This window comes from Scomber scombrus, chromosome 4, assembly GCF_963691925.1.
Source record: "Scomber scombrus chromosome 4, fScoSco1.1, whole genome shotgun sequence".
NCBI lineage: Eukaryota > Metazoa > Chordata > Actinopteri > Scombriformes > Scombridae > Scomber > Scomber scombrus.
In genome coordinates this window covers 20,447,885-20,461,875 of record NC_084973.1, presented here as the reverse complement: position 1 = coordinate 20,461,875, position 13,991 = coordinate 20,447,885, and the positions used below count along the sequence as shown (strand labels likewise).

The 13,991-nt window shown below is 38.0% G+C and overlaps 1 protein-coding gene across 1 annotated transcript; it reads left to right on the top strand.

Moving 5' to 3' along the window:
- The first annotated feature begins 5,615 nt into the window (after positions 1-5,615).
- Positions 5,616-13,652, top strand: c7a (complement component 7a). The gene is made up of 18 exons (XM_062417181.1): positions 5,616-5,713; positions 5,847-5,908; positions 6,033-6,111; positions 6,329-6,470; positions 6,573-6,720; positions 6,820-6,958; positions 8,165-8,308; positions 8,409-8,652; positions 9,286-9,399; positions 9,513-9,679; positions 11,016-11,244; positions 11,430-11,601; positions 11,756-11,843; positions 12,277-12,409; positions 12,488-12,676; positions 12,805-12,904; positions 13,026-13,219; positions 13,303-13,652. The coding sequence occupies exons 1-18, from the start codon at positions 5,708-5,710 to the stop codon at positions 13,485-13,487; spliced, it is 2,535 nt and encodes an 844-aa protein (XP_062273165.1). The 5' UTR covers positions 5,616-5,707; the 3' UTR covers positions 13,488-13,652.
- The last annotated feature ends 339 nt before the right edge of the window (positions 13,653-13,991 follow it).

The following is a 13,991-nucleotide window of genomic DNA, read 5'->3' as shown; positions in this document are numbered from 1 at the left end:
TACAGTATATGAGTCATCATGAGATGTATCATGGTATTGGGTCTTTCATAACTACAGGTGATTAAGTTGCTTTACACTAATTGAGAGATCCTTTTTATTTCAAGCCAGAAAAAGGGAAAACATCCTAATTTTGTAGTCAGGAAGTATTGATAAAACAGCACTGGGGAAATAATACAGTGAGTCTTTAGCTATGATCTAGCAGTAGCTCCTTGGTGTCTACTTTATTAGATGTTTCATGTTTCTGAATATGTCAAAAGCCCTGGATTCTTGGTATATCATACATTTAGTACATTGTCCTTTATTTATGTTTAATGCATTTCATTCTCCACCCTGCAAAATGGAAAGGTACTTTTGGAGTGAAATACAAAAATACAATGGAAATCATTTTATTGCAAGGTTATACGTTTATGCATGAAAACATTATGATCAGTGTGGCGTTTTCTGCAGAGAATGTATTCTGTAAGGACAATGTTGTCTAGTTTGGTAATGTAAAACCAAAACAGAAAACTCAACTCTTTGAATTTGTGAATGTATGTGTCTTGTGAGTAACTGTGCCATTTCTAAAAGTCTTGTGTGATCGAGTGACTGAGTATCCGCTAGAAAGTCATGTTTGTATCGTATGCTTCAGTGTGGAAGGGAGGTCAAGTGTTACAGCTCAAACAGTACTTCTTTCACTTCAGTGTGGTTTCATGTTAAAATGTTTTATATCGTGGAAGGTTTGTACATATTGTAATTGCAAATAGTACACTGCCGATAAATTGTAAAGTATTTAAATTATTGCAAAGGGTCATTTACAGCTATTTCTGAACTTATACTCTAACCAAGCTTTTTTTTTTTTTTATTTATTTGGTAAACATTTGGTACTTCAGTTTTGTGCATGAACCAAAAAGTTCTACATATACCTTTAGTTGTACACCAACGGGGTTCATTGGGTTTGTGCATCTCTCTTGTTATTTTCCTTTTCAAGAGCATGGATGCATCTCAGCTGGAAATGTTTTTACCCTTTAAGACAAAGCTCAAATTAATTTGTTTTTTTAAATGTTGCTCTGACACTTCCCCATTCACATTAAGAATGAAACCACACAAATGAGCTAACTTGAAAAAAGGCTTGCAAATTGTGTAGTAAGGACATTTGTCTTCCCTGGTCCAAACTGTTGTCATTGCCTTTATGTTCTGGTGTGAAAAGAGTCCTTTGCTGTTGTAAAACTCAAACATTTGTTCAAATGAAAGTGACTCTGTTCAAAGTGAAAAATGGCTTATCAAATAAAGCTTCTATGCCTACTGATTGAGTAAGTAGTGTCATTTAGCATAATTTCCTGACCTGTTTCTGACTTGTTGAGTGGTGATTGGTTGTTTTTTCTTCAATGATTGAAAAAAAATCATTACTGAAGCCATTATAATTACATTTTAGTTTAATTCAATCAAAAGTACTCTAAATCTAAAGTTGATTTGCAGCTTTTAAGCTAACATGCCAGTATTGTATTCCCTGTTTGGGCAGAGTAGCATCCTAAAATCATCCAGTTACCAGGATGATGAGGATGGAGGTGGGTGGGCAACGGCACCCAGGGTGACCTTGCTGTGACTGTGTTTTGTAATTCAGCATCTGCCATTTTGCAGCCAGGTGTGCTCATGAATAGGAAACAGATAACTCAGAAGCTGAGTAGCTCATTGCCACACTGACTCACATATGATGATGTTTGTGTGTGTGTGTGTGTGTGTGCGCATGTTCTTAGTGTGCATCATAGCTCTCAAGTCTGGAAAACCTCAGTGTCAGTGTTGTGAGTCATATAATGTAAGTATGTTGCTGTCCCACAGGAAATTACTCAATAGAATAATTAAGTTATTTGTCTCATAATAGGGTTAATTAACTAAGCACACTTGAAATTATCAGCAACACCATGTTGCACACATTCACATATTCCTCCCTGGAAGGTGCCTAGTACAACAGCTGTGTTATGATGGTAACCACAAGCTTGCTGAAAGGAAAAGTATTAAGTGATTTGATGCACATTACATTATCTGAGGATAGGAGAAAAGCACGACTCATTCTCTCTGTGTTGATTTTATTTTTTCACATGATGTGTTATTAATGTGCCGTTTCCCATTAATGGGCTGCAGGTCATGAACAATGCTTTCTGAGAAATAAAGTGAAAGAAAAAGCACTAATTTATCTCTTCGGAATTTACTGAAACACTCAGTAGCTGAAAAAAAATGAGTATAAGCTAATGCATAGTTGCTGTGTGTTTATGCTTGTTTGCATGTTTGTGTCTGTCTTCTTCTGTCACACACACATGCACAAGCAAACACACGGATAAGGAGGAGGTAGAGGTGTAGGAGGTAGTGATGAATGATGGCATTTAGACAGTTTAAAGAGGGGCAGTGGTGAGATGTGTAGTTTTAGAAAAGTTTAGAGTGTGAGGAGGAGGAAAAGTAATTTCCCTCCTGTGTCTAGTTATGAGGGCACATGACACAGGTTGGCAATTTGTCTGCCAACCGAAGCTGCAACACAGCAATGCACAATATACAGTGAAAGAGTCATAGACAGCAAGATAGAAAAGTTTGCGATAAAAAAAAAAAAGTTTAACCCTAACCCTGACCTCACATAAACAAACATGTTGAAAAGAAGAGAGCAGGCGCAAAAGCTTTATATTCATTGACTACGTCTGTGTCTGTCTGAGCCTCACATACTGTCACTCTCTGGCAGACCAAACTTCCAGGGCAGATGGCGGTCAAAGATGGCCCTCGTAACATCATGAGGCCAACAGAAGCGGCACTAATGGAGGGCACGGCCTGGTGGCCTATTGTCTGAGCCAACTGTTATTCTAGCCTGAGGTGCTGGGACTTGGCTTGCTGCTGTACAGTAGCTGAGTCATTTAGCATTGGGCGGTAATTGTAGAAATACAGGAAATCACTTTATACTCATTATCTGAGTTTATTAATAGCAAATCGATCGCCTTCATAGAATGACCTGAATTGACACCATGCTAAAATAAAAAGTTTTCTCCCATTTTTAAAACATTTTCAAAGATTAATTTTCCTCAAAAATTTTACAAATGCCTATATGAATAATTTATTTTGACACTATTTGTATAAGACTGATGATCCATGAAATGAAATGCATGCACTATGCAGTAATACAGTATACCACTGTGTGTTGTCAGATGGAAGACTCGCTTTCATCCCTTGCTCATCAGAGATCAAGTAGAAAATGCAACACAATTTCTCCATTGCTCTACAATTGCTGCACCTGGAAAATGGCTCTCAAATAAGATGCTTACCCAAAGGGAGGTTTATTTTTTAGTGACTAAGTGGCTGAAATTGTGGGCACAAAGAGTTTTTTTGAGCTTGTGTTCCCTAATATTTTATGCCACTGCTATCGGTTCAGAACCAGAAAATATATTCTCATTTCCCAAACGTCATTGCTGCTGTCGTAAAAGTGACCATTCTTGTCTCTTGCAACTTATTTTAATTTGAGCTATATATTATTTTGACATCCTAAATCTGTAAGTAGAACAAAACTGTCTCTTGTTTATTTCTGTGTGGAATCAATGCTCAATGACACAGCCTAATCTTGTCCTATACAGCTGCTAAAACATTTCATCTGAACACTTAAACTCTGTTATTTCCTCTTAAGATGCCAGTATGTGATGGATATGCACAGCATTGCCCTGTGGCTGGCTGTGACAACAGATATATGCCCATAATTAGATGGAGATGTGGAGTCTGTATACAAATATGGAAACACTAAGAAGAGAATCTCAAGTTTGGCTGCAAGAGATGGAGAAACTGAATCCCTTTCTATGTGTGTGTGTGTGTGTGTGTGTGTGTGTGTGTGTGTGTGTGTGTGTATGTGTGTGTGTGTGTGTGTGTGTGTGTGTGTGTGTGTGTGTGTGTGTGTGTGTGTGTGTGTGTGTGTGTGAACATCTATCTATACTAAACTGATTTCAGGCTTTTTGTCAATGGCCTATTATGCAAAAAGCATTGTTGCAGTTTTCTTCCCAACCTTTATTACATATCTATCTATCTATCTATCTATCTATCTATCTATCTATCTATCTATCTATCTATCTATCTATCTATCTATCTATCTATCTATCTATCTATCTATCTATCTATCTATCTATATATATATCTATATATATATGTATATATATAAATATATATATACATATATATATATACATATATATACATATATATATATACATACATATATATATATATATATATATATATATATATATATATATATATATATATATATATATATATTCCACACTGTATCCTCGAAGTTGCTCAGCCTTGATTCACATTTTAGCCATTTGGAGAGAATGGTTCTCAAATCTCTATTGCCCTCCAGTGTTTGCTGGATTAAATTGCGTCTCAGTGCTCATACAGTTTTCATTTGTGTCTCTGTCAAAGATATCCCCTAGAGCAAAATCTCTCTCTGAACAACACTCAAGCTCAATTTTTATGACAACGAAAACTCTACTTTGACCAAAACAATTAGTTAACACTATGGGTGACGGAAATGACAGATAATCGTACAGAACTGAAATGTGGCACAACATTTCAGTTGCTACAAAGATGAGTTTGATTCTCCTGCTATGGTCATTGTTTTGATATGTAATGTGAGTTCAGGGAGATGAATGTATCCATCCACCTATTTTCTTTACCTGAGCAGGGGGGCTAGAGTCACTCCTAGTGTAGACAGGTACTATCCAGTTCATCACACATATAGACACATCTACATCTACAGTCCAGGCAATTTAGAGTCACCAGCTAACCTTTTTAGTTTATTTATTAGCACAATATAGTCAGAAATGTCTGTAAAACCTGTTGAGCAGAGGTTAAAACAGAGGATGACAGCAAAATGTAGCTGCTCCACATCCAGCGTGTACTGATGGTAATTGGTTCTAATGTGAAATTTCTGTCACCTTGCTCAGAAATGGCGTTTTCACAGCAGACTTGTCATAACAGGAAAGGCACAGGTGTAAATAATGACATTAACAATATCGCGGTTCAGTTCAAGTGTCCCACTAAGCCATGACAGTGTGACAGTGAACCAGCCGGCACAATATCAGGTCCCTGAAAACAAGTTGAGCATACGAGGAGTCTCAGTCCAAGACAAATGTCTGCTTTCAGTTTCAGAATGATTCTTGGGCAAGGTTCCCATAACAGATCATTTTTCTTTTCTCTTGTGCAAAGCAAAGACATTCACACACTTTTCCTTGCACGCATGCACCCTGTAATAGAATTTTTAGTACTAGAAGTTTCTCTGAAGAATCACAGACGACAGAGTGATGAATCTTTCTCTTTACTCATTACATGCCAGCACGGAGACGGACAAACAGTCATTCTGCAGGCAACAAACAGTTTCGGCTTTTATACTGGCAATTTGAATAAGACAGGTAACAACCCCAAGGAATAATCTTTGCTGACCCCCTACTTGATCAGAAACAGTCAGTTTTGCTACCAGGTGTCTTGTCTGATTTAACAAATGCCTGAAGCTTAGGCGTTTACAGCAGTTAAAACACACACATTACACAATGAGTCCCCCAAGACACAAAAAATCCCTCACAGCCCGCCCGTGCACACACAAAGATTTGGAATGTGCCTCTGAAGGTTTGGTTTCCCATTTCAAGAACAAAACTTAAATAACCAGCATCGCCTCTTCAAAGGACTGTTTGCTGCCCCTCTACTCAGCATGAAGGCAAGTTGATTTACATTCAATAATAGAGAATTCTTTAACAAAATGTTTAAGATTTAGCCAAAATGTTTGATATTCAAAATAGCTGAGATTATCTTCTCCTGTCTTCTCCTCTCTTTTTCTCTTCACTTCTCAGAATATTGCACAACTCTGTCTGGTAGTCTTGCCATCACTTCTATTCCTCTTCACTCCTAAAGGGTAAATCTGTGTTTTTGCTTTACTTCCACACCAAACGTATAACATTTTAAATATGTAAAAAGCACATTGTGAAATCCTCATTTTGGTATAATTTATACTGTTCTGTTTTAATTTCTTTTGCAAGGATTTGTGGCCAGCGTGTGCATTGCCAGTGGGGGCCATATGGAGATTGGTCAGAGTGCGATGGGTGCACAAAATTGCAGGTTAGCAACATTAATATTATCTCCTATTTTAGTTAACTTGTTTCTCAGGATCACACATTTTATTTAAATAAAATAATTTCATTCATATAACAGCAACAACAGAATTACAGTAAAGTTAACTCATTAAGGGTTTTTTGGTTGTTTGTTTGTTTTTTTGTTTGGATTTATGCCACAACACTTCTTACCCATATTCTTTGGCCCATTTGGTACGTTTCAGACCAGAACACGAGCCATGGCTGTCTATGCTCAGTTTGGAGGAAATCTTTGCCCAGGGGAGCGAACAGAGACCAGGTCCTGTGAAACCACAAAAGGCTGCCCTCTAGAGGATGGATGTGGAGACAGGTTTCGCTGCCGATCAGGTCGGAAATAAAACTCTGTGCACTCTACTATACAACATATACTATACATAATGAATTACTGAAAATAAATGCTGAGCTTTCTATCTGTCTTTTGACCCTCAGGGAAGTGTGTTAGCCAATCTTTAGTGTGTAACGGAGATCAGGACTGTGAGGAAGATGGACAGGATGAACAAGCTTGCGACCCATTACAAAAATACATTGTATGTTTAAATTCAGCTCCCCCACCTAACACTGAGCTCCTGGGACTTGGGTAAGTGACAAATCTGGACAGATATCTATTTGCAGTTGTGTATACCCTTTGGAGCGGGTGCCTCGTGCTTACCTATGGATGGTTTCACTGCTTCTGTAGATATGATGTGGTGACAGGAAAGAGGAGGGCCAGTGTCATCAACACAAAGAGCTTTGGGGGTCAGTGTCGCACCATGTTCAGTGGTGTCCATAATAATGTCTACAGACTGCCCCTGAGTACTATCCAGTACAGCTTTATGGTTAGTCCCTCTGATTGCAATTCATATTGATATGCCTGGTAGTCACTTGTTATGATTAAGTTCACAATTTTTCAAGTCTATCTTAAATTAACAGTCAGTGCCCAATCAGACATTGACCCATGTTGTTCCTGCTATATTCATTCCACCCTGTTCATTCTGACCATTAAGAGAGCTCTCATAATGCAATTTCAATAAAAGTAATGGGAGCCAAAACTGACTCCTCCTTTAAAAATGTATTTAAATGTTTATTGTAAGCTAATATGAAGCTTCAGCTACTGGAATTAGTGAAGTTAAGTCAATATCTTTTTGAGTCTTTTTAGTGCCAAATTATGACATTTTGTTACTATCCTTCCACTGCAGTTGAATAGGAAAACACTGTCTGTTGAGACATGGAGTTTTATTTTGAACTAAAAAGGAAGATATACATGAATACATTTTTGTTTGAAATGAGGACCATGGATATTTTATTTGGTTCACTGTCACTAACACTGCAAACACATTCAGAGGGAATCTCCTAATAGTTTGAATGAAAAGGAAGAATGATTACTGCAAGCAAAACGTGTTTTTATGTAAATTTGTGCACTGTTACTATTGTTCAAAGACATATTGAAAAACGTGTACCTATCCTTTAAAGGCACCATTTAATAAGTTTGAGATTTCTCATCAAACATATAATGTATTTGTATTAGGCCTAGTACATGTGACAATTTGAAATTGTACTGTATTGTATATATTGTATTGGTCACACCAAACCCTCTTCTTTTTCTCTCTCATCCATACTATTTAAAACATATTACCACCACCAGATACATCAAAAACTGTTTACCCAAACATTCTACCCAAACAATACTACTCTGTCTGCAGTACTTACATAAAATAGTAATTTCTGTCAAAATTGCAAAGGACCACTTTTCAGGAAAGCATAACCATAACTTTCAGATTAAAAAATCAATGCAGTAATTTTTCTGGTGAGAACCATCTCACAATGTGTATTTGCACTAGGTCTAATGCAAGGATAACTTGACATACATGTACACACAATATGGGGAGGGACCTATGTATCAAAACATCCTAGTGGTCAAAACAATCACAGTGCACACTTTTCATTCTGTTAATATTCTTTAAAATGAAGCCGTCACTTTTGCTTTGCTGTTTGTTCTTAGTTATGTGACATTGGTGCATTGGACCATGAACCTTTGTTTTCAGGTTAAAGCTCAGAATGATTTCAGTGATGAGATGTTCAAGAGTGAATGGCATTATGCAAAGGACAAGGTCAAAAGACAGACAGTGTCCGGGACCACAACAGGATATCGCAACTCTGACTACCATATGACACATGACAAGACTAAGGTATGTAAGATCCTGAAATTTTGTCACCCTATACTTTTAACAATAACAATAATCAAAGTATACAATTAAATGTGCTTCGTGATATATTTTTTCCTTAAAGGTTCACAAGATTGTGGTTTTAAAGAATGACATAGAGGTCGCTCAGTTCCAGAGTAACTCTCCTCAGTACCTCCCAATATCTGAGGAGTTCTGGAAGGCACTGGCCAAACTACCATCTGTCTATGACTATGCCGCCTACAGGAGGGTTTTGGAAAGGTTTGGTACACACTACCTGTCTGAAGGAAACCTTGGAGGGTCCTTCAAAGTTGTGGCCAAGATTGATGAAGAAACCGAACGACAGATGGGTGAGGATTCATAAGCTCAGTAGCTTGATAGCAGACATAAATGGGAGTAAAATTAGTCTACAGGCAACTGATGGATTCAACTTGTTTTAGAGATATTCATGTATAATAAGTATTATAATATAATAATATCTTTAAATATTCAATATCAAACATTTGGGGAACAAAGTACCTTTTTTATCTCACATCCTGGTAATTAAAATTCACATTTCTATTTATGGTGGCTGGCTGTGTCATCTCTGGGATATTTTGCGATATTTATGTTTGAGCTTAACACTACAAAAATAATATTGGTAATAATATAGCTTAATGCTAAAATGCCCAAAATTTATTTTGGCTCTGAAATATACCTCAGAAAAGCAAATATCTTGCTCTATAATATAATTGTTTCTCCATTTCTGAAGTATATCTTTACGTCAACTGTATTCATTAATTGTCAAATAAACACCAAATTGTAAATGTTCCTTAAGTAAATGAAATACAAAATTATAATTATTAAACTTAGTAGTTTTCTAATAGCAACCCAAACATCAACTTGATGATATAGATGAATAGCCCCTCAGTTTATGAAGTGCTGCCTCCATCTTGCTGTTAGGTGACTTTTCTTTTTTCTGTTGGCTTTCCTTTCCTTTAAAGTCACTGAAAGCCACCAGAGTAATGAATGTGTAAGGACTAAACGTTGGTTTCTGATATTCCCCATCACCACTGTGGACTGCCGTCAAGATCAAAGTTATCACAGCTCATCCAGCGGTAAATCTTTGTTTGTCTTAATTCTGCATATATACCAGAGCCTGCAGTTTAAAAACAATCAACATTTCTGAATCTGTGTAATCCATCATCTCTGCAAACCTTTATTAAAATAGGTTATCAAAGGAGTAATAATGAGCATAAGGTGGAAGTAGATGGAGGAGACCTTCCATTTATAGCAGCACTGAATACCATGGACCTCAATAATCCAGAAAAGAACTGGCAAACATACTCAAACTGGGCTGACTCTATTCGATCGTTTCCACAGGTTACCAAACAAAAGGTGAGGGAAAGTATGTTGAAATGGGTCTTGGTGGCTGTAATAGTTCCTACTCTCATACTGACCCTGAAGCTATTCTCTTTGATATGACTACATTTTAAGAAAATGAGGGCCAAAATCCACAGCAGTCATTCTGTACAAAAATGCATCCAAAGTTCAGCTGACACTAATATGATGCTTTAGCAGTGTTGATTAGATAAATCGAGTCAATATATTCCAAAGTTACAACCTGCTTAGAACAAAATTCCCTCTTTTTGTTTCTTCAGAACATTCCTTGCCAACGTGTGGCGAGGGTGACATTCTAGTAGTTGCATGTAGATTTGTTGTTAGCTTTTTTGCTAAAATTTTACAGAGTGAGCCAACCACATATGTATCTATTTACACGTACCTCCTCACCAACTGGTGTCAGCTCAGCTGGTGAAACTTTCTCCTAGCCCTTCTTCTACTGAGCCTTGAAAAGGGTTAGGTCCGTTTTGCCAGATATTAGTCACAATTCTGTCCTTCCATCTCGCATAGAAAATCAAGAACGCATTTTTCCCCATCACTTGTTTCTTACATAACACACCATATAAGTACAGAAACAAACCGTATTCCAAGTCAGGAGCAGAGACACAAGCAAGTTTAAGCAGCCTGGAGGACAACAAGCATGGCTGGAGATCAACGGCAAAATAATTGGAGCGGGTTGTTACCAAAATATTCCGAACACAGACTCCAAACAGCTCTCTAAAATCAAAGAAAAAGAAAATCACTTCAAAGTTTTCTCTGAGCACATCTTGAGGAGTAAATGCTGGATAATGTCAATAGACTTACGCACCACTACCAGAGTATATCCCTCTGCAACAGATCAGCAAGAAACTTTATTCAGGGGAAACAAAAAAGGGGGATTTTATAGTTAACAGATTTTAGAATATATCTATGGCTGGATCTACCATATTGGCAATCTCTTGATGTTGATATGTTGATAATTATGGTCACTGTCAGAAACCTAGTGTGTCCAGACCAAAATATGTGAATTAAATTTGAGTTAAAATACGAGTAACAAGGTTTCCACCCGACTGCAGCATTATCCAATCAGAATAACTTTGAAATAAATGTTATCACAGAACAAGGGCTTTGGAGTTTGGCCCCCGTTTCTTACAGTGTAGTCATGGTCCAAGAGAATATCTTCAAAGCCAGTATGAATTGGAATTGTTACACTGACTAAGACCGATTTCCACATACATACTGGCATGTCACTATTGTATAAAGACAGACTTTAAAAAACTCAAATCTATCCTTTAAATCTAGCACAACCCTCTGTCACTCTTTAACTTTACTTACCCAACTCTTGTTTTGGCAGCTGCGGCCGCTGTCAGAGCTGGTGAAGGAGGTTCATTGTGCTGGGGTGAAAAAACTCTACCTTCGCAGAGCCATAGAGCAGTACTTTAGTGAGAGTGACCCCTGCCACTGCCGGCCGTGCAGCAACAATGGCATGGCGGTCATGGATGGAGATGTATGCAAATGCATCTGTAAGCCTGGCACATCAGGACTGGCCTGTGAGCGGGGAAGTGAAGTGGAGGGTCAGCAGGGTGGGTGTTGCAATCCAGACATGTTCTTTTACTACTGCAGTCAGTTGTATCTTGGTAAAGGTTTGATTTATTTTTTCTGAGCATATATTGTTATCTTATTATTATTATCTTAATAATTCCAGATGGACTGTCATATACTCCTCACTTTCTCCCTCTGTCTTTCTTTTCTCTTTCTGCTCTTGTAGGAGTGATTTATGGTGGTTGGTCCTGTTGGTCTTCCTGGTCAACATGTTCTGGGAATCGGAGGTCACAAAGTCGTTCCTGCTCTAATCCCACTCCTCGGAACGGGGGAGAGAGCTGTATCGGAGAACCCACTGAGACATCTGACTGTGAAGACCAAGACATACAATACTTAAAGTCAGAGCGAATGGAAACTCTATTTTTGTTACTATATGGTCTCACACTTACATCTTTAACAGGGAACACCATTCACTCGAGCTTTCACACTGATTTTCTATCAGTATCCACCTATAAAACATGTTTTTTGTTTTTTTAAACTTTTTTGACGCAGAACCATGGAGCCTCAGTGCTTTGACCTGACCCTCCCAGCAAGTCAGAAGTGTGGAGTTCCACCTGCTCTTATCAATGGCTACATTCTGGTAAAAATAAAGCCAACTGTGTTTACTGCACCTTGTGGAACAAATTATTGCAAAAGTTTCTTGTAATCCCTTTAATTGCAGTTGTTCCATGTATGTAGTCTGTATTTTCCAGAGGGCCACAGTGCAACATGGTTCTCTGGGGAATACTAATTTACTCTAAATCAATCAGCCTAATTTACCAAACAATACCCACCCAGATTTTAATATGAGGAAATGATGAACCATGTAATTTGTGAAATCTAATAATCGAACTTCTAGATTGCATTTGATACACAATATGGAATAAAACAGGCACCACTGTGGGAGATGTTTTTGTAAGTGTTAAAGAGGTGATAGATTTTTTTGTCATCCAATGTCATCGAGCCTGGCGCTATGACATTGGTAACATTGGTGGTCTAATTTGTTATTCATGCTTCCATCTGTTTTTCCACAGGACCCTAAGGACATTTACCTTGTGGGTAGTAAGGTTGAGTACACTTGCGCTGAAGGTTTCTTTCTTATTGGTCACAGCACCCTAGAATGCAATGCTGATAAAACTTGGTCTGCCAGACCCGGACTGTGCACAAGTGAGTGCAGAACCCATGAAACCATTATTGTCATGATGATTTCCAGGGTCACTTTGTTAAACTCTGACTTTTCTCCAGTCTCAAGGTGCACAATCAGGTCCCTCGCTGATGATGTCATTGCCTCTCCATTAAAGCAGGCCTATGGAATAGGGGAGACAGTTACTTTGTCTTGCCCTGAGGGCAGACAGCTTCTAGGAGAAGCAACAGTTATTTGTGACGCCAGTCTAAATTTTTCACCAAATCCAGCAAACACCAAATGCAGCCCAGGTAAATTTTACTATAAAATGGAGTAGTTGTGATTACATTGTATCCCACTTTTCATTTATTGTCATACTTAATTGTTTCATTTTCAGCCAACTAGTAATGTAAAATAATACTTTTTGTCCATCTCACAGTCAGTGTGCCAGAACAACTCATCATTCCTTCAGTAATATGTCAGCAGTGGGAGAAGTCTTCCAGAGGAAAATGTGTTTGCAGAATGCCCTTTGAGTGCGGGTATGTTTACTCTGCTAATATTTAATTTGGACATGTAACTTTTTGGATTGATCAGTCTGATTAACTTGTTCCTTTATTGTATTTGTTAATAAGGATTTTGCTTTTTGGCCTTTCTAACCAGTTCATCTTTGGAGATGTGCTCCACTAGTCCTGTGACGGGAAAGTCAATCCTTCTCAGTGTGTGCAAATTGCATGCACTGCAGTGTCTGAAGAAGAACCACATAATAGCAGAGGACAGCACCTGCAAGTGGCCACTGCGCAACATAACTACAACTACAGACTGTACCAACTGTCAGATGTGGGAAACCTGTGATGGTAGGAAAACTCAAGGTTGAAACAAGCACATACACTCTATAATAATCATTATTTGCAAATCCATCTCAATCATCTTTGTACAGATCAAACAAATAAGTGCCGCTGTAAGGACTCTGCAGAGTGTTCAACCCCAGGATTTAATGTGTGTGTTCGTGTTGGGGAGGATGCAACTGCAGCCACACAGACCATGAGTGAGTGTGAAGCAGGACTACGCCGATGTAAAGCAGAAAAGGTGTCAGTTGTCAATATCCTGCCATGCACTTCCTGAGGATACAGGAGGAAGGTTGACCTTACAACTCTATTATACATTCCTTATAGTTCCTGAATCAGTATTTTTTAGGTAAAGGAGCATTATTATGCATGTATAAAGTCAAATACATTGTATTGAACCAGCAAATAAAAAATAAAGCACAAGGTATGCTTAATTTCTTTACATTATTGTACTTTGCACTATTTGCCAATCATATTAAGACCCTGCGATTTCTCTCTAAAAAATGAATCAGGCTTTATGTAGATGTAATTATTAATGGTATCCACAGCCATTTCCTGACAGCCTGTAAGTTTCTTAAAATGTTATCAATTGTTTAAGTCGCGTGCACAAAAGAGATTTGGGGTTTTGAGGAAAATAATTTCTAAAAGTCCCTGGAGATAATGTCTGAAAATCTGTGTTGTGAACTGAGATGGTCTATTTCGAAAGATGTGTTGTGCTTACTAAACTAGACAGTGCTCTGCCTGCCAAGTAAACCCCTGCTGACAGTCTATTCCTGCCGCT